Source organism: Oncorhynchus mykiss, chromosome 13, assembly GCF_013265735.2.
Source record: "Oncorhynchus mykiss isolate Arlee chromosome 13, USDA_OmykA_1.1, whole genome shotgun sequence".
NCBI lineage: Eukaryota > Metazoa > Chordata > Actinopteri > Salmoniformes > Salmonidae > Oncorhynchus > Oncorhynchus mykiss.
In genome coordinates, this window is record NC_048577.1 from 68,290,543 (window position 1) to 68,309,848 (window position 19,306).

The 19,306-nt window shown below is 39.5% G+C and overlaps 1 protein-coding gene across 1 annotated transcript; it reads right to left on the bottom strand.

Annotated features, from left to right (window-relative positions):
• Positions 1-734: 734 nt before the first annotated feature.
• On the bottom strand, positions 735-18,646 carry LOC110539067 (NLR family CARD domain-containing protein 3-like). The gene is made up of 11 exons (XM_036942477.1): positions 18,521-18,646; positions 17,323-17,421; positions 14,066-14,182; positions 13,737-13,821; positions 13,379-13,607; positions 11,133-12,891; positions 10,713-10,886; positions 9,349-9,522; positions 2,740-2,913; positions 2,492-2,538; positions 735-1,350 (listed from the first exon to the last, which is right to left on the bottom strand). The coding sequence occupies exons 2-11, from the start codon at positions 17,403-17,405 to the stop codon at positions 806-808; spliced, it is 3,387 nt and encodes a 1,128-aa protein (XP_036798372.1). The 5' UTR covers positions 17,406-17,421; positions 18,521-18,646; the 3' UTR covers positions 735-805.
• Between the last annotated feature and the right edge of the window lie 660 nt (positions 18,647-19,306).

Genomic DNA, 19,306 nt, shown 5'->3' on the forward strand with positions numbered 1-19,306 from the left:
AATAGACACAGAGACACATTCTGATCATGGCTCAGACCTGACCTGAGACACCCAAACAGAAGATGCCATAGCAAAGTCCTGTCCAGTAAGCTATATGGGATTTCCTTTCATCAAAATCCAGAACATTGACATGAGGCATCTGTCAATAAAAAGTTACTTTAGATCTTTAGTGAAAGTATGGAATTACTTAGTGTTACTAACATCATAAACATAAAACATTTTAAACTGCTCATTTGTATTATACTGATCTAAAATCTAAACGCAACAGGCAACAATTTCAAAGATTTTACTGAGTTACATTCAATTGAAAATAAATTCATTAGGCCTTAATCTACGAATTTAACATGACTGGGAATACAGACATGCATCTATTGGTCACAGATACCTTAGTATAAAAGTAGGATTGTGGATCAGAAAACCAGTCAGTATCTGGTGTGATCATCATTTGCCTCATGCATTGCGACACATCTCCTTTACATAGAGTCGATCAGGCTGTAGATTGTGGCCTGTGGAATGTTGTCCCACTCCTCTTCAATGGCTGTGCAAAGTTGCTGGATGTTGTCAGGACCTGGAACACGCTGTCGTACACGTCGATCCAGAGCATCCCAAACATGCTCAACGGCTGACATATCTGGTGAGTTCTCAGGCCAGTGTGTGTGTGTGTGTGTGTGTGTTTTTGTGTCAGTGTCCAGTGTGTGTGTGTCCAGTATGTGTATGTGTGTCTGTAAAGTGTGTGTGTGTGTGTGTGTGTGTTTTTGTGTCAGTGTCTAGTGTGTGTGACACAGTTATTTATATTCTTATTTTATTAAAATATTGTGTTGTGTTTGATTAGGGACACTGAAGAGTCATCATAAACCCAAAACCCTGGATAGAGTGGCTCAGTGAATGTGGTGTAGAATGTGTTCAGGTGGGTCAGTGTGTCAGAGGAGACTCTGTAGAAGGACAGAGTGCCGGCTGGCCAGTCCAGATACACTCCTACTCTGTGGGAGCTGGAGGAAGGGACGTCTATGAGAGTGGTATTACAATTGTGCCTGGCAGTGTAACTGTTGTCAGAGCAGAACAGACTCCAGGACTTGTCATTCCATCCGAGTCCACAGTCCTTACCCTCTCCTCTCCTGTTGATTCCTTTATATGTCACTCCTATAACCGGCCATCCCCCACTCCTCTCTACCTCCCAGTAACAGCGCCCAGTCAGACCCTCTCTACACAGCACCTGTCTACAGACCTCAAATCTCTCTGGGTGATCAGGATACGGCTGCTTCTGTCTCCCACATGTCACCTTTCTGTTCTCCTCAGACAGAGAGAGGAGACTGTTTACTGTGTTTGGGTCCAGTGTGAGATCACAGACATCTGATGGATGAAACCAGACAAAATATTAGAAATCATCACCATTCACATTAGAATGTTTTTTTTTACCCCTTTTTCTCTCCAATTTCGTGGTATAAATTGTTTAGTAGCTACTATCTTGTCTCATCGCTACAACTCCCGTACGTGCTCGGGAGAGACGAAGGTTGAATGTCATGCGTCCTCCGTTACACAACCCAACCTAGCCCCACTGCTTCTTAACACAGCGCGCATCCAACCCGGAAGCCAGCCGCACCAATGTGTCGGAGGAAACACCGTGCACCTGGCAACCTTGGCTGGCGCACAATGCGCCCGGCTCGCCACAGGAGTCGCTGGTGCACGATGAGACAAGGACATCCCTACCGGCCAAACCCTCCCTAACCCGGACAACGCTAGGTCAATTGTGCGTCGCCCCATGGACCTCCCGGTCGCGGCCGGTTACTGCAGAGCCTGGGCGCGAACCCAGAGTCTCTGATGGCACAGTGGTTAAGGGCGCTGTACTGCAGCGCCAGCTGTGCCACCTGGGAGGCCACATTAGAATGTTAACTCACCTTTCACTAATTAATTTAATGTAGATGTTTCTAGGTATCAAAAGGAGATGTTAAGGTAACTTGAGACTTTTGATTGATCAACTGTTATACTGTATATAAAACAGTATATATATATAATATAAAACACTTATACCCATTAATATATACCCATAATATAAAACACTTATACCCATTAATATATACCCATAATATAAAACACTTATACCCATTAATATATACCCATAATATAAAACACTTATACCCATTAATATATACCCATAATATAAAACACTTATACCCATTAATATATACCCATAATATAAAACACTTATACCCATTAATTACACACACACACACACACACACACACACACACACACCCCAGGATGCATGCATGAACACTCACACATTTCTGATGTAACACAAACATGCTACAAACATACACAGACACACACACTGTCAAAGCAACTCTTTCTAAACTTTGGTGTCCCTGATTTCTGCTTATGTAGAACTACAGCTGATATTTAATATGTCCAAGTAATTAATGATGGTGGTCTTTGACTTAACTTGAATTCAGACTTATTCTTAGTCAAATTCTTCACAGCAGTCAACACTCACATTTTCTAGGCCCAGGTTTCATTGTGTACTCTCCACCATGTTCCACACTGTAGCGGTAAGCAGAAGAACAGACAGTCATTGAGGGATACACGTGAACTCACTCACTCACTCACTCACTCACTCACTCTCTCACTCTCTCACTCTCTCACTCACACACTTTGTCCAAGTGGTGGTAAGAATGTTTGTTTTAACCAGCCTGTTAAATCAAACGTGTCTGATATGAACATTGACATAAACCCTCTACATACTTGAGTTTCTCCAGTCTGCAGTGTGGATCCTTCAGTCTAGCAGAGAGCAGTCTGACTCCTGAGTCTCCTGGGTGATTGTAGCTCAGGTCCAGTTCTCTCAGGTGTGAGGGGTTTGACCTCAGAGCTGAGACCAGAGAAGCACAGCCTTCCTCTGTGACTAGACAGCCTGACAGCCTGCAAAGATTAAAATCATATCATATTACTAATCCCCCTAGTTGAAGAAGTTATGTATCTAATCCCCCTATTTGAAGAAGTTATGTATCTAATCCCCCTATTTGAAGAAGTTATGTATCTAATCCCCCTATTTGAAGAAGTTATGTATCTAATCCCCCTATTTGAAGAAGTTATGTATCTAATCCCCCTATTTGAAGAAGTTATGTATCTAATCCCCCTATTTGAAGAAGTTATGTATCTAATCCCCCTATTTGAAGAAGTGATATTTTCTGACCAATTTACTTCATGTATTAAAGTTGTAAAACGGTTAGTATTTAAACTCGTTGTGTTTGAGGTTGTGTTTGAGGTTGTGTTTGGGGTTGTGTTTGAGGTTGTGTTTGGGGTTGTGTTTTGCCCAATAGTAACTACATGGTGGATGGTGACTGGATTAATCTTCTGTCTAAGTGAGTAGATAACAGGTTTCTAAACACTACTAAATGAATCATGATGATTCCCTGATTAATACAAATCATGAATCAGTCATGAGAAATGATGAATAAGAAAGTTACAGAGGCTACAACAAAACATGCTAACCCCTCACCATTACCACTAACAGAGGCTACAACAAAACATGCTAACCTCTCACCATAACCACTAACAGAGGCTACAACAAAACATGCTAACCCCTCACCATTACCACTAACAGAGGCTACAACAAAACATGCTAACCCCTCACCATTACCACTAACAGAGGCTACAACAAAACATGCTAACCCCTCACCATTACCACTAACAGAGGCTACAACAAAACATGCTAACCCCTCACCATTACCACTTGGGGCGGCAGGGTAGCCTAGTGGTTAGAGTGTTGGACTAGTAACCGAAAGGTTGCAAATTCAAATCCCCAAGCTGACAAGGTACAAATCTGTCGTTCTGCCCCTGAACAGGCAGTTAACCCACTGTACTGCTACCCACTGTAATCATAGTAGCATCCACATGAATGTAGAAGTGTTCAGAAACATCATCTACTCTTACTGACAATACAAGTGAAGTGACTCCAAAATGACAGGACATTATTCACCATTTAGTTTCCATTTGAAAAACAATCCATAACACAACCAAAGCAAACCGCGAATGCATCCAACAAGTGTGTAGAGTCACAGGCCTGATGTGATCACTGTGGGTCCAAATTATTACATTTTTCAAATGGGAAACTAGACACAAAGTGCTTTCTCTTCTAAACAGTAACACAGTATGACATATCCTCAAATAAAAGGTGACATTATATACTGTTGCCTAAAATGAAACATTTGATCTCAAATCCAAAATGCTGGGGCATTTTGCAGCAAACATATATGCTGTGGACTATGTGTGCCAGGTAAACACGTGGATCTGGTGAACAGTTCTCACTTTTATTTAACTCGGCAAATCAGTTAAGAACCAACTCTTATTTACAACGACGGCCTACCAAAAGGCAAAAGGCCTCCTGAGGGGGCGAGGGCTGGGATTATTATTATTATTTATTTTTTAAATTAAAAACAATATATATATATATATATATATATACACAGTGCCTTGTGAAAGTATTCGGCCCCCTTGAACTTTGCGACCTTTTGCCACATTTCAGGCTTCAAACATAAAGATATAAAACTGTATTTTTTTGTGAAGAATCAACAATAAGTGGGACACAATCATGAAGTGGAACGACATTTATTGGATATTTCAAACTTTTTTAACAAATCAAAAACTGAAAAATTGGGCGTGCAAAATCATTCAGCCCCTTTACTTTCAGTGCAGCAAACTCTCTCCAGAAGTTCAGTGAGGATCTCTGAATGATCCAATGTTGACCTAAATGACTAATGATGATAAATACAATCCACCTGTGTGTAATCAAGTCTCCATATAAATGCACCTGCACTGTGATAGTCTCAGAGGTCCGTCAAAAGTGCAGAGAGCATCATGAAGAACAAGGAACACACCAGGCAGGTCCGAGATACTGTTGTGAAGAAGTTTAAAGCCGGATTGGATGCAAAAAGATTTCCCAAGCTTTAAACATCCCAAGGAGCACTGTGCAAGCGATAATATTGAAATGGAAGGAGTATCAGACCACTGCAAATCTACCAAGACCTGGCCGTCCCTCTAAACTTTCAGCTCATACAAGGAGAAGACTGATCAGAGATGCAGCCAAGAGGCCCATGATCACTCTGGATGAACGGCAAAGATCTACAGCTGAGGTGGGAGACTCTGTCCATAGAACAACAATCAGTCATATATTGCACAAATCTGGCCTTTATGGAAGAATGGCAAGAAGAAAGCCATTTCTTAAAGATATCCATAAAAAGTGTCTTTTAAAGTTTGCCACAAGCCACCTGGGAGACACACCAAACATGTGGAAGAAGGTGCTCTGGTCAGATGAAACCAAAATTGAACTTTTTGGCAACAATGCAAAACGTTATGTTTGGCGTAAAAGCAACACAGCTGAACACACCATCCCCACTGTCAAACATGGTGGTGACAGCATCATGGTTTGGGCCTGCTTTTCTTCAGCAGGGACAGGGAAGATGGTTAAAATTGATGGGAAGATGGATGGAGCCAAATACAGGACCATTCTGGAAGAAAACCTGATGGAGTCTGCAAAAGACCTGAGACTGGGACGGAGATTTGTCTTCCAACAAGACAATGATCCAAAACATAAAGCAAAATCTACAATGGAATGGTTCAAAAATAAACATATCCAGGTGTTAGAATGGCCAAGTCAAAGTCCAGACCTGAATCCAATCGAGAATCTGTGGAATGAACTGAAAACTGCTGTTCACAAATGCTCTCCATCCAACCTCACTGAGCTCGAGCTGTTTTGCAAGGAGGAATGGGAAAAAATGTCTCTCGATGTGCAAAACTGATAGAGACATACCCCAAGCGACTTACAGCTGTAATCGCAGCAAAAGGTATTAACTTAAGGGGGCTGAATAACTTTGCACGGCCAATTTTTAAGTTTTTGATTTGTTAAAAAAGTTTGAAATATCCAATAAATGTCGTTCCACTTCATGATTGTGTCCCACTTGTTGTTGATTCTTCACAAAAAAATACAGTTTTATATCTTTATGTTTGAAGCCTGAAATGTGGCAAAAGGTTGCAAAGTTCAAGGGGGCCGAATACTTTCGCAAGGCACTGTATATATATATATATATATATATATATATATATATATATATATATATATATATATATATATATATATATATATATATATGTGTATATAAGACAAACATACATCAGGAAAAGGGAGACACCGCAACACTGGGGCTGAGCAATAGGCAGTTTCAAATGGGTATGTTTTTCAGCCAAAAACGAAAATACTGCCCCCTACACGCAAAAGGTTAACAAGACTAGTCAGTTATTAAGAACAAAATCGTATTTACAATGACGGCCTACCAAAAGGCAAAAGGCCTCCTGTGGGGACGGGGGCTGGGATTAAATATAAATATAAATATAGGACAAAACACACATCACGACAAGAGAGACACCGCAACACTACATAAAGAGAGACCTAAGACAACAACATAGCAAGGCAGCAACACATGACAACACAGCATGGTAGCAACACAACATGACAACAACATAGTAGCAACACACCATGGCAGCAGCACACCATGGCAGCAGCACAACATGGCAGCAGCACAACATGGTAGCAGCACAAAACATGGTAAAAAACATTATTGGTCTAGATTTAACTTTAGCATGCAGCTTTGATATGTGCTGAGAGGACAGTTTACTGTCTAGCCATACTCCCAAGTACTTGTATGAGGTGACTACCTCAAGCTCTGAATCCTCAGAAGTAGTAATTACACCTGTGGGGAGAGGGGCATTCTTCTGACCAAACCACATGAGGTGACTACCTCAAGCTCTGAATCCTCAGAGGTAGTAATTACACCTGTGGGGAGAGGGGCATTCTTCTGACCAAACCACATGAGGTGACTACCTCAAGCTCTAAATCCTCAGAGGTAGTAATTACACCTGTGGGGAGAGGGGCATTCTTCTGACCAAACCACATGAGGTGACTACCTCAAGCTCTAAATCCTCAGAGGTAGTAATTACACCTGTGGGGAGAGGGGCATTCTTCTTACCAAACCACATGAGGTGTTCAGAACAACGTTATGGACAGAGAAAGCTTGTTAAACACTAAGAAAGCATTGTTGTAGAGCGTTTAACACAAAATCCGGTGAGGGGCCAGCTGAGTATAAGACTGTATATAGAGCATATACATGGATGAGAGAGCTTCCTACTGCCTGAGCTATGTTGTTGATGTAAATTGAGAAGAACGTGGGGTCTAGGATCAAGCCTCTTTCTGACTTTATACACTGCACTCTGAGAGATGTAGTTAGCAAACCAGGCCAAAGACCCCTCAGAGACACCAATACTCAGACGGCCCTCAAGAATGGAATGGTCTACCTTATCAAAAGCTTTGGCCAAGACAATAACATTGCTATTAATCAAGGGCAATGGTGACATCATTGAGGACCTTTAAGGAAGGTTGTAATAACAAATCCATAACCTGAGTAGAAACTAGATTGCATTCCAGAGAGAATACTATAGACATCAAGAAAGCCAGTGAGTTGATTATTGACAAGTATTTCCAACAGTTTTGATTAACAGGGCAAAATAGAAATTGGTCTATAACAGTTAGGATCAGCTTGAGATCCCCCTCTTGTTGACCAAATACAGTAACACTGACCTCAGAGTCTCCAGTTTACAGTGGGGATTCCCCAGTCCAGCAGAGAGCAGCTTCACTCCTGAATCCTTCAGGTCATTGTTACTCAGATCCAGCTCTCTCAGGTGTGAGGGGTTTGACCTCAGAGCTGAGACCAGAGAAGCACAGCCTTCCTCTGTGACTAGACAGCCTGCAAAGAGTCAAATCATATTAAAACCGCAGTGATTTTCTTTGGTGGTGAGAATAGTGGCAGCATATTTTTTTCAACACATTCAGATAACAGTGTCCTGAAACCTGACATATCTATTCAGAAATGAATGTATCATCATTAGAAATGATCATAATATTGCTTGAAGAGAGACAAATGTGTAGTTCACTGTCAAAGGAATTTAACAATTCCTATATATATTCATTAACCAATTCAATTTAAATCACTCTGTCTGTTTCTAAGAATTTGTAAGATCGTCATTTGCATAAAATAGACAGAGACCAGTCTATCAAAATTAGCCAAAAGTATTTATTCTCGAGAGCGCTGCACATAGAACCATGTACATCAGCTTATCAAATATGACGTCATAGGTTATAAAATGTATCTCCTCCTCTCGACCAGGACAAAGCAGGTTCAAAAGTTAATTCCAACTCACTAGCGCACATACCTGACACACACTATATCTGGATTAACTCCTGAAGTCTCAACATAGTTTATTACCACTTAGCAGACAGTTCCAGATAAGGAAAACCTGGAGGGGCTCTCGCTGTCTTATTTGATCGCCATTGATCGAGTTATAGCTGAGTCGGTTCAAACATAGGTTAATGACCCTCTTTGCTTACTTTAGACACACACATACATTCCTCCTTCCACATGGTTATCATTTCCAATTACCCCTTATCCATGCTACATAACCTCTTTCTTAGGAACTAACATTATTCATCAGATATTGTAAAACAGGGTAGAGTTTAATTAGTTATAGTTCTATTTAAATGTAAATATTGTTTAGTCATTATTCATAAAATTCCTCACATTCACATATTTGAGTAGACTGACCAGACCAGTTTAAAAAGCAGTATCAGTTAAAAGACAAACAGTGAGGTATCAGATTTAGATTGGTGTGGACTGTACACTCAGTACATATCTATTTTGACAGTGAAGATAACATTTTAAATGTGGATCTGTACTCCAACATTTTGGATTTGAGGTCTAATGTTTCATCTAAGGTGACAGTATATAGTGTCACCTTTAATTTGAGGGTATTTTCATACATATCTGTTTCACCGTTTAGAATTGAAAGCCCTTATGTATCTAGTCCCTCCATTTGGAGAAGCCATAACTATTCTGACCAATTCACTTATAGTGTATTCAAGTAGTCAAAATAATTGCATTTGGTCCCATATTCTTTAACGCAATGACTACATCAAACCTGTGACTTGAGAAAGATCATGAATTAATCATTAATAATAACGAGTGAGAGAGTTACAGAGGCTACAACAAGACATTCTAACCTCTCACCATTAATCTCTAATTAAAGGTGAAATTCTGTACTGTCATCTAATATGAAACATTTGATCTCAAATCCAAAATGCTGGAGCATAGCGCCAAATTTAAAACTGTAAACTTCACTGTAAACACACATATGATGTGGACTATGTGTGCCTGGTAAACACATATGATGTGGACTATGTGTGCCTGATAAACACATGTGGATCTAGTGAACAGTTATCACTTGTTGACCAACTACAGGAATACTGACCTCAGAGTCTCCAGTTTACAGTGGGGATTCCCCAGTCCAGCAGAGAGCAGCTTCACTCCTGAATCCTTCAGGTCATTGTTACTCAGATCCAGCTCTCTCGGGTGTGAGGGGTTTGACTTCAGAGCTGAGACCAGAGAAGAACACCCTTCCTCTGTGACTCCACAGCCTGACAGCCTGCAAAGAGTCAAATCATATTTAAACCACACTGCTATTATTTGGTAGTGAAAATAGTGGCAGTATCTATTTTTCAACATATTCAGACACATCAGTGTCCTGAAACCTGCCATATCTATTCATAAATGAATGAATGTATCATTATTAGAAATTATCATAACATTGCTTGAAGAGAGAGAAATGTATTTTACAAATATCTGAGTTGACTGGCCAGACCTTCACCTCTGATGTTAGCTTTAAAAAAATAAACTTGTAGTACTTATTCAAATGGGAGAACTAGGTCCATGAAGTGCTTTCATTTCTAAAAGCTAAAACAGATTTTTATGAGTACCTTAAAAATAAAGGTGACATTCTGTACTGTCACCTAACATAAAACATAATATATCCAATCCTAAATACTGGAGCAGAGAGACTCATTTAAAACTGTAAGATTGACTGTCCAAACACATATGGTGTGGACTATGTGTGTCTGGTAAACACATATGATGTGGACTAAGTGTCTGGTAAACACATATGATGTGGACTAAGTGTCTGGTAAACACATATGATGTGGACTAAGTGTCTGGTAAACACATATGATGTGGACTAAGTGTCTGGTAAACACATATGATGTGGACTATGTGTCTGGTAAACACATATGATGTGGACTAAGTGTCTGGTAAACACATATGATGTGGACTATGTGTGTCTGGTAAACACATATGATGTGGACTATGTGCGTCTGGTAAACACATATGATGTGGACTATGTGTGCCTGGTAAACACATATGATGTGGACTATGTGTCTGGTAAACACATATGATGTGGACTATGTGTCTGGTAAACACATGATGTGGACTACGTGTCTGGTAAACACATGATGTGGACTATGTGTCTGGTAAACACATATGATGTGGACTAAGTGTCTGGTAAACACATATGATGTGGACTAAGTGTCTGGTAAACACATATGATGTGGACTATGTGTCTGGTAAACACATATGATGTGGACTATGTGCGTCTGGTAAACACATATGATGTGGACTATGTGTCTGGTAAACACATATGATGTGGACTATGTGTCTGGTAAACACATATGATGTGGACTATGTGTACCTGGTAAACACATATGATGTGGACTATGTGTCTGGTAAACACATGTGGATCTGGTGAACAGTTGTCACTTGTTGACCAACTACAGGAATACTGACCTCAGAGTCTCCAGTTTACAGTGGGGATTCCCCAGTCCAGCAGAGAGCAGCTTCACTCCTGAATCCTTCAGGTCATTGTTCCTCAGATCCAGCTGTCTCAGGTGTGAGGGGTTTGACTTCAGAGCTGAGACCAGAGAAGCACAGCCTTCTTCTGTGACTCCACAGCCTGACAGCCTGACAAAGAGATCACGATTTCACAAAAACAATGTTAATTTAAAACCAGCAGTGTAGAAGGACAATGACAGATGCATTTGGTTTATTCTACCAAACAACATATAGATTTACCTTCCGTCTCCCTGAATTGTATTGTCGTATTGTTATACAATATGAACACCAATGCATTGATTCAATATATTTTTCTGAATAAAGTGAATATTTCTTCCTGATGATTAGTACTTAAAAGTAATTTTATGTACTTACAGAGCAGCTCTGGAGGCTTTGACCACTGGCAGCAGCCTCAGAAGACCTTCCTCTGATCTGGAGTATTTCTTCAGGTCAAACACATCCAGCTCCTTTTCTGAAGTCAGCAACACAAAGACCAGAGCTGACCACTGTGCAGGTAAGAGTTCATCACTGGAGACACTTCCTGATCTCAGGTAGCGTTGGATCTCCTCCACTAGAGAATGGTCATTCAGTTCATTCAGACAGTGGAACAGATTGATGCACCTCTCTGGAGAGGGATTCTCACTGATCTTCTCCTTGATGTACTTGACTGTTTCTTCATGGCTCTGTGAACTGCTTCCTTTCGTTGTCAGTAGACCTTGTAAGTGCTTCTGATTGGACTCCAGTGAGAGGCCCAGAAGGAAGCGGAGGAAAAGGTCCAGGTTTCCCGTCTCACTTTGTAAGGCTTTATCCACAGCACTCTTGTAGAAAGTAACTTCTGGCTTCAGTAGACAATCGTTGCTGGATGTTGTTTGAGGTTCGGCCATTAGATTTTCATTGTTGTTGCTGAATGAAAGGAACACATATACAGCAGCCAGAAACTCCTGAATGCTCAGATGCACGAAGCAGTACACCTTGTCCTGGTACAGCCCATATTCCTCTTTAAAGATCTGTGTGCACAATCCTGAGTACACTGAGGCTTCATTGACATCAATGCCAGACTCTTTTAGGTCTTCTTCATAGAAAATCAGATTGCCATTCACAAGCTGTTGAAAAGCCAGTTTTCCCAGTGACAGAATGCTCTCTTCTTTCCCAAGATACTTTTCATTCTTCTGTTTGGTATGAAACACCACAAGGTGTGTGTACATCTCAGTCAGAGTCTTGGGCATCTCTTCTCTCTTATGTTTCAGCATTGGTTCAAGTACTATTGCAGAAATCCAACAAAAGACTGGAATGTGGCACATGATGTGGAGGCTCCTTGATGTCTTTATGTGTGAGATGATTCTGCCGGCCAGGTCCTCATCACTGAATCTTCTCCTGAAGTACTCCTCCTTCTGTGGGTCATTGAACCCTCGTACCTCTGTCACCTGGTCAACACACTCAGGGGGGATCTGATTGGCTGCTGCAGGTCGGGTAGTTATCCAGAGGAGAGCAGAGGGAAGCAGATTTCCCTTGATGAGATTTGTCAGCAGAACATCCACTGAGGTTGACTTGGTGACGTCACAACAGATCTTGTTCTTCTGGAAGTCTAGGGGCATTCGGCACTCATCCAGACCATCAAAGATGAACAGAACTTTGTATTTGTCATAGTTGGAGATTCTTGATTCTTTGGTTTCCATTGAGAAGTGATTGAGAAGTTCAATCAAAGTGTGTTTGTCCTCTTTCATCAAATTCAGCTCCCGAAAAGGGAATGAAAATACAAATTTGACATCCTGATTTGCTTTTCCTTCAGCCCAGTCCAGAATGAACTTCTGCACAGAGACTGTTTTTCCAATGCCAGCGACTCCCTTTGTCAGCACAGTTCTGATCAGTTTGTCTTGTCCACTTAAGGGTTTGAAGATGTCGTTACATTTGATTGCAGTCTCTGGTCTTGCTTGTTTCCTAGTTGTTGTCTCAATCTGTCTCAGCTCATGTTCCTTATTGACCTCTCCTGTTCCACCCTCTGTGATGTAGAGCTCTGTGTAGATCTTACTGAGAAATGTTGGGTTTCCTTGTTTAGCGATCCCCTCAAATACACATTGAAACTTCTTCTTTAGACTAGATTTGAGTTCACGTTGGCAAATCACAGCGAGCTCATCTGAATGAAGCAATAACACAGAGGATATTAATATTATGTCTGATTTAATACTGTAGGACTGTGTTATAAGGTGTACATTATAATACATTATTCTCTTCACTGCCTGTATAAATGTGTAAATTATTTCATAATGCATTACACACTGGAGTGACTAATTATATTATTATTATTCATATTGCAGACAGTATCATTAATGTTGTCTATCTATCACTGTCTCTCCTCTGTCTCTCCTCTGTCTCTCCTCTGTCTCTCCTCTGTCTCTCCTCTGTCTCTCCTCTGTCTCTCCTCTGTCTCTCCTCTGTCTCTCCTTGTCTCTCCTGTCTAAATGAATCAACACATCGCTGCTGCTACTTGATGAGGTCACTAAGTGTTGTATTAAGGCTTCTACAATATAATTGTGTTACACGACTACTTTAGCTGTACTTTAGTTACAGCTTTTAAATGTTTGTTATAAAACAGCATTCAACTTGAGGTAGACAGCTCTTACTTTTCTCCAGTGTGTCAGCAAGCTCCTTCTGGTTCATTTTCCTCAGGACGTGCAGTGTGATCTTCAGAGCCCCCTCTCTGGCACTGCTCTCCTGCTTCTCATCTTCAGCTTCCACCACTTCCTTATCCTGCTTCTGACTCTCAAAGCCTTCTGGGAGTTCTGGACTAAGAATCCTCTTGAACATCTTCAGCTCGTTCTTCATAAATGTCATAATTTTCTCTTCAAGCACCTGAAATAAATAAAGTAAATAAGTTAAGCAAGATAATAAATACTTTCTCATGAACACATTAATGAATGATTGACAGATCAACTTTACTTGAGGTAAACAAAAACATATGTACATAACAGGACCACATACACTGAATATGGGGGCCAGGTCTGTTTGATGACTCTGGGAAGACTGACCACTGTGAATCTCTGACTCTGATGTCTCCTGTTGGGTTCTGTGGACAAAACATGAGATTACATTTCCTCAACCAGGGAGGGCACACACACACACACACACACACACAGGGAGGGAGGGAATGTCGTGTTTTTTTTTAAATTGCTTTTGGACTATGAAAATTGAAAAAAGCATAAGCCCATGGATTTTGAAAACAACAAGAATAAATGGGAATATGGGAGAGGAGAAATGACTAGAGACAGTGTTGTTTAACTCACCGACCATGACCCATGAGTTCTTCCTACCTTTGTTCAGGAGAATAATCTCCCTCTCTGAAGTCTATCAATTTATCCATAGACCAGTCACTCTTCATGGACAGACAGCTGGGCACAGGGGAGGCTGGTCTCTCCTGCTTGATTGGACTTCAACACAGAGACAAACATTACATCTCTCATCTACTCTGAGCTCAGATGGGGAAACCTAATAATAGTTTCATTACAAATCACTATATATCCATTTTCATAAAAGTTGGTAAATTAGATGTTATTGTTTAAAGAAATGATAAAAGTGATGTTTTTTTTACTAGTTAATCACGGCATGCGATTGTTTATTGACAGCCATGTGTTTGTTTGAAATCTATCACTTGATGGTTTCATTTCAGAGAGACAAATAATCATGTTTTATTGCAAAATGTTACGTCTGCCTCACTTTCAGAGAAATATGTAGTACTGCTCGGTTTTATACAGTCAAATGTTACTGACTGGCTAGATTCATTCTTACGGAGCAACATTATGAATGGTGTTTTTTTTTACATTGGATTAAAGTAGAAACTCAGAGCTAGAAAATGTTATATCAGACACTACAGTTGAGGAACAATGGGAAAGCAATTCTGCTTTGGAAGATGATAAACTTGAAACCTCACTTTTCAGATAATGATCCTTGAATGTTTTGGTACACCTACTGGAGAGCTCTTCTTTGTCTACAGTGGTGTCACCTATCTAAATAAACATTTATATATATATATATATATATATATATATATATAATGAACTAAATGTATGGTGTTTTTGGTTTATGACAGTTTCATTGTTTGTTATGTTATACATGGTTATTTCATGCTTGTAAGTGGTAAAATGAATTAGACAATTTAACATTTTGCAATTCTGGGTAACTCCTACTTTAGTAAGGAATTACCCATTATTCAGTACTACTGCAGTTGCTAAATAATTCCAATAGATGGAAGCATAAGACCATGAATGAAATTTCAGAAGATTAGTGTAGTTCTCTCCCTGGCTACACCACCACTCCCCCTCACAAGAGAACTTCTGTGGGGGCTATGTTCTGTCCCTTTCCATACTGCTAATGCAAGAGGACTTCTGTGGGGGCTATGTCCTGTCCCATTCCATACTGCTAATACAAGAGAACTTCTGCGGGGGCTATGTCCTGTCCCTTTCCATACTGCTAATACAAGAGGACTTCTGTGGGGGCTATGTCCTGTCCCTTTCCATACTGCTAATACAAGAGGACTGCTGTGGGGGCTATGTCCTGTCCCTTTCCATACTGCTAATACAAGAGAACTTCTGTGGGGGCTATGTCCTGTCCCTTTCCATACTGCTAATACAAGAGGATTTCTGTGGGGGCTATGTTCTGTCCCTTTCCATACTGCTAATACAAGAGAACTTCTGTGGGGGCTATGTCCTGTCCCTTTCCATACTGCTAATACAAGAGGACTTCTGTGGGGGCTATGTCCTGTCCCTTTCCATACTGCTAATACAAGAGGACTTCTGTGGGGGCTATGTCCTGTCCCTTTCCATACTGCTAATACAAGAGAACTTCTGTGGGGGCTATGTCCTGTCCCTTTCCATACTGCTAATACAAGAGAACTTCTGTGGGGGCTATGTTCTGTCCCTTTCTTACTGCTAATGCAAGAGAACTTCTGCGGGGGCTATGTCCTGTCCCTTTCCATACTGCTAATACAAGAGGACTTCTGTGGGGGCTATGTTCTGTCCCTTTCCATACTGCTAATGCAAGAGAACTTCTGTGGGGGCTATGTCCTGTCCCTTTCCATACTGCTAATACAAGAGGACTTCTGTGGGGGCTATGTTCTGTCCCTTTCCATACTGCTAATACAAGAGAACTTCTGTGGGGGCTATGTCCTGTCCCTTTCCATACTGCTAATACAAGAGGACTTCTGCGGGGGCTATGTCCTGTCCCTTTCCATACTGCTAATACAAGAGGACTTCTGTGGGGGCTATGTCCTGTCCCTTTCCATACTGCTAATACAAGAGAACTTCTGCGGTGGCTATGTCCTGTCCCATTCCATACTGCTAATGCAAGAGAACTTCTGCGGGGGCTACGTCCTGTCCCTTTCCATACTGCTAATGCAAGAGGACTTCTGCGGGGGCTATGTCCTGCCCCTTTTCTTCACGCAAATGATGGAGATCTGGGCCTGTTCCCGGGAAAGCAGTATATCCTTCTCATCGGATTCATTAAAGGGAAAAAGCTTCTTGCAGTTCGTGGTGAGTAATGCACTATGTACATCGTGCTGTTCCGTACAATTGACCTTTTTTTTTTGCCCCCAAAAAACCTAATACTTCCAGGTCAACTGTAATATGGATACCCTTGTAAAGCACACTTTATCCTCTTTCCAGCAAAATCAATACTATCAAACCATTACCATGTCAATCAACGCTTGAATAGAAACGTTGTTCAACATCTCAGATTTTGATGCCAACACAGTCGCCACAGTCACACTAGTTTCCAGTGCAGCCTCGTTTTGAATTTGCGGTTACACAAATTTGTACAGAATGGGGTTAGTCAACAGTAGCTTACCTAGCTGTACCGACTAACTTGACTAGCTAGCAGGTTGTTCGTCTGTCCCTCATCTCGAGGATGATGACATATCCGGTGAACCACAAAATGAAACGAGGATAGCGAGTGAGAAGGATCTGGCTACACTCATACTGTCCCTGACCGTAAAGAAAAAAGCAAATTGAACAATAAACTTTGGTGTCTCAACACTGTAACGAACTCCGTTATTCCCCTGTTGCCTAATAATTATATTAGGCAATAAATAAGAGTAGGAAAAATATTATTGTGTCATGCAAAAATTATATAGATGTGTGTGTGTGTGTGTATGCTGGCAAATATGTGTGTGTGTGTGTGTGTGCTGGCAAAGGTGTGTGTGTGTGTGTGTATGTGTGTGTGTGTGTGTGTGTGTGCTGGCAAAGATGTGTGTGTGTGTGTGTGTGTGTGTGTGTGTGTGTGTGTGTGTTTGTGGTGTGTGTGTGTGCGTGTGTGTGTGCTGGTGAGACAACCACATATAACAGTCAAAAATACAGGATACACACATTTCATTCCAGCAATATAGTGTTTTGCAAAACAAAAATTCATCCACAAATCAATGAATTAAAATCTTAGAACAACAATATTTTACAGATACATGAAGGTTCCCCATAAGCAATCGTTTCTGATGAAAAATAACATGCCATTTTTGTTGTTGTTGATATAAGGTTTTAGAAATAAACTCTATATAAGTTCTTAAGTAATATTGTCATCTCACCTCTTCGCTTTGGTGTCATGTTCTCCAGAGAGACTCATTTTAGAGGCAGGGCCCCCCTCCTCTCTCTCTCCAGAGAGACTCATTTCAGAGCACTGACCCCTAAACAGAGATCCAACATGTTGGTTGTGGTTAACACAGTGACAAATAATTATTGAAGTTAAATTGTTCTCTTTTATTCATTATCTCTTAGAAATAAAACATTTACTGACAGACACATCCAAACAGTCAGGTGATTTAATGCATCACATGAACATGTAGTGGTGACTGATATGTTTCTCCTCTTCTCCATGTAGAGAAACTATTGATAATAATATCTCACTTTCTCTGTTCATCATTTCACTCATTCTAGTGTGTTGCTTTGTTCAACAGGTATGCTATTACTATACTATTATTATACTATTACTATACTATTATTATACTATTATTATACTATTACTATACTATTACTATACTATTATTATACTATTACTATACTATTATTATACTATTATTATACTATTATTATACTATTATTATACTATTATTATACTATTATTATGCTATTATTATACTATTATTATACTATTATTATACTATTATTATACTATTATTATACTATTATTATACTATTATTATACTATTATTATGCTATTATTATACTATTATTATACTATTACTATACTATTATTATACTATTATTATACTATTACTATACTATTACTATACTATTATTATACTATTACTATACTATTATTATACTATTATTATACTATTATTATACTATTATTATACTATTATTATACTATTATTATGCTATTATTATACTATTACTACATTTAATTCACAATAACAATGTTAAGAAAGGTATGTTCAGTGGTTTCACCCCAAATTACACAGGAAGCAGGAGATCTGGTAATTATGAAAACAACACGTTCTGATATTCTGAAAGATGATTTAGAACGATGACACATTAACATTTTTAAAAATTGTAAAATAACCACGATATACCAATCCTATAATACGATATATGAACAATATGTTTCTGAATTCTATCGTCAACACCCAGTTAGCGCCATTTTGTACGATTGAACTGTCACGTAGCTGTCCCAGGTGAAAGTGACTGATCGATCTGATTGTTTTAATTTCATTCACTAGTAAAATAACAACATACACTTAATGTCTCTACACACTTTACAATAATCCCTGGGAAGAGTCTTACCTTGTAGCCTGAATTCACAACCAGAACTCAAATCATTGAGATATTTTCCGTTCTGCTGAGAGAGCACCTTCCTGATGACAAGTGGCTCTGTATCTATGTTCTAGGTTCAGTTGATCTTTGGATGCAATCATTTCTGGTCAAAGTCTAGTGACTCAACACCATAATATAGAATAAACATAACAATAGTTTAACCTTTGGCCACTAGAGGCCATGGCATATTATAACATGTAGAATCATTATGATGATCCAGGTTCATACAATAACATGTAGAATCATTATGATGATCCAGGTTCATACTATAACATTATGATGATCCAGGTTCATATTATAACATTATGATGATCCAGGTTCATATTATAACATGTAGAATCATTATGATGATCCAGGTTCATATTATAACATGTAGAATCATTATGATGATCCAGGTTCATATTATAACATGTAGAATCATTATGATGATCCAGGTTCATATTATAACATGTAGAATCATTATGATGATCCAGGTTCATATTATAACATGTAGAATCATTATGATGATCCAGGTTCATATTATAACATGTAGAATCATTATGATGATCCAGGTTCATATTATAACATGTATAATCATTATGATGATCCAGGTTCATATTATAACATGTAGAATCATTATGATGATCCAGGTTCATATTATAACATGTATAATCATTATGATGATCCAGGTTCATATTATAACATGTAGAATCATTATGATGATCCAGGTTCATATTATAACATGTAGAATCATTATAATGATCCAGGTTCATACTA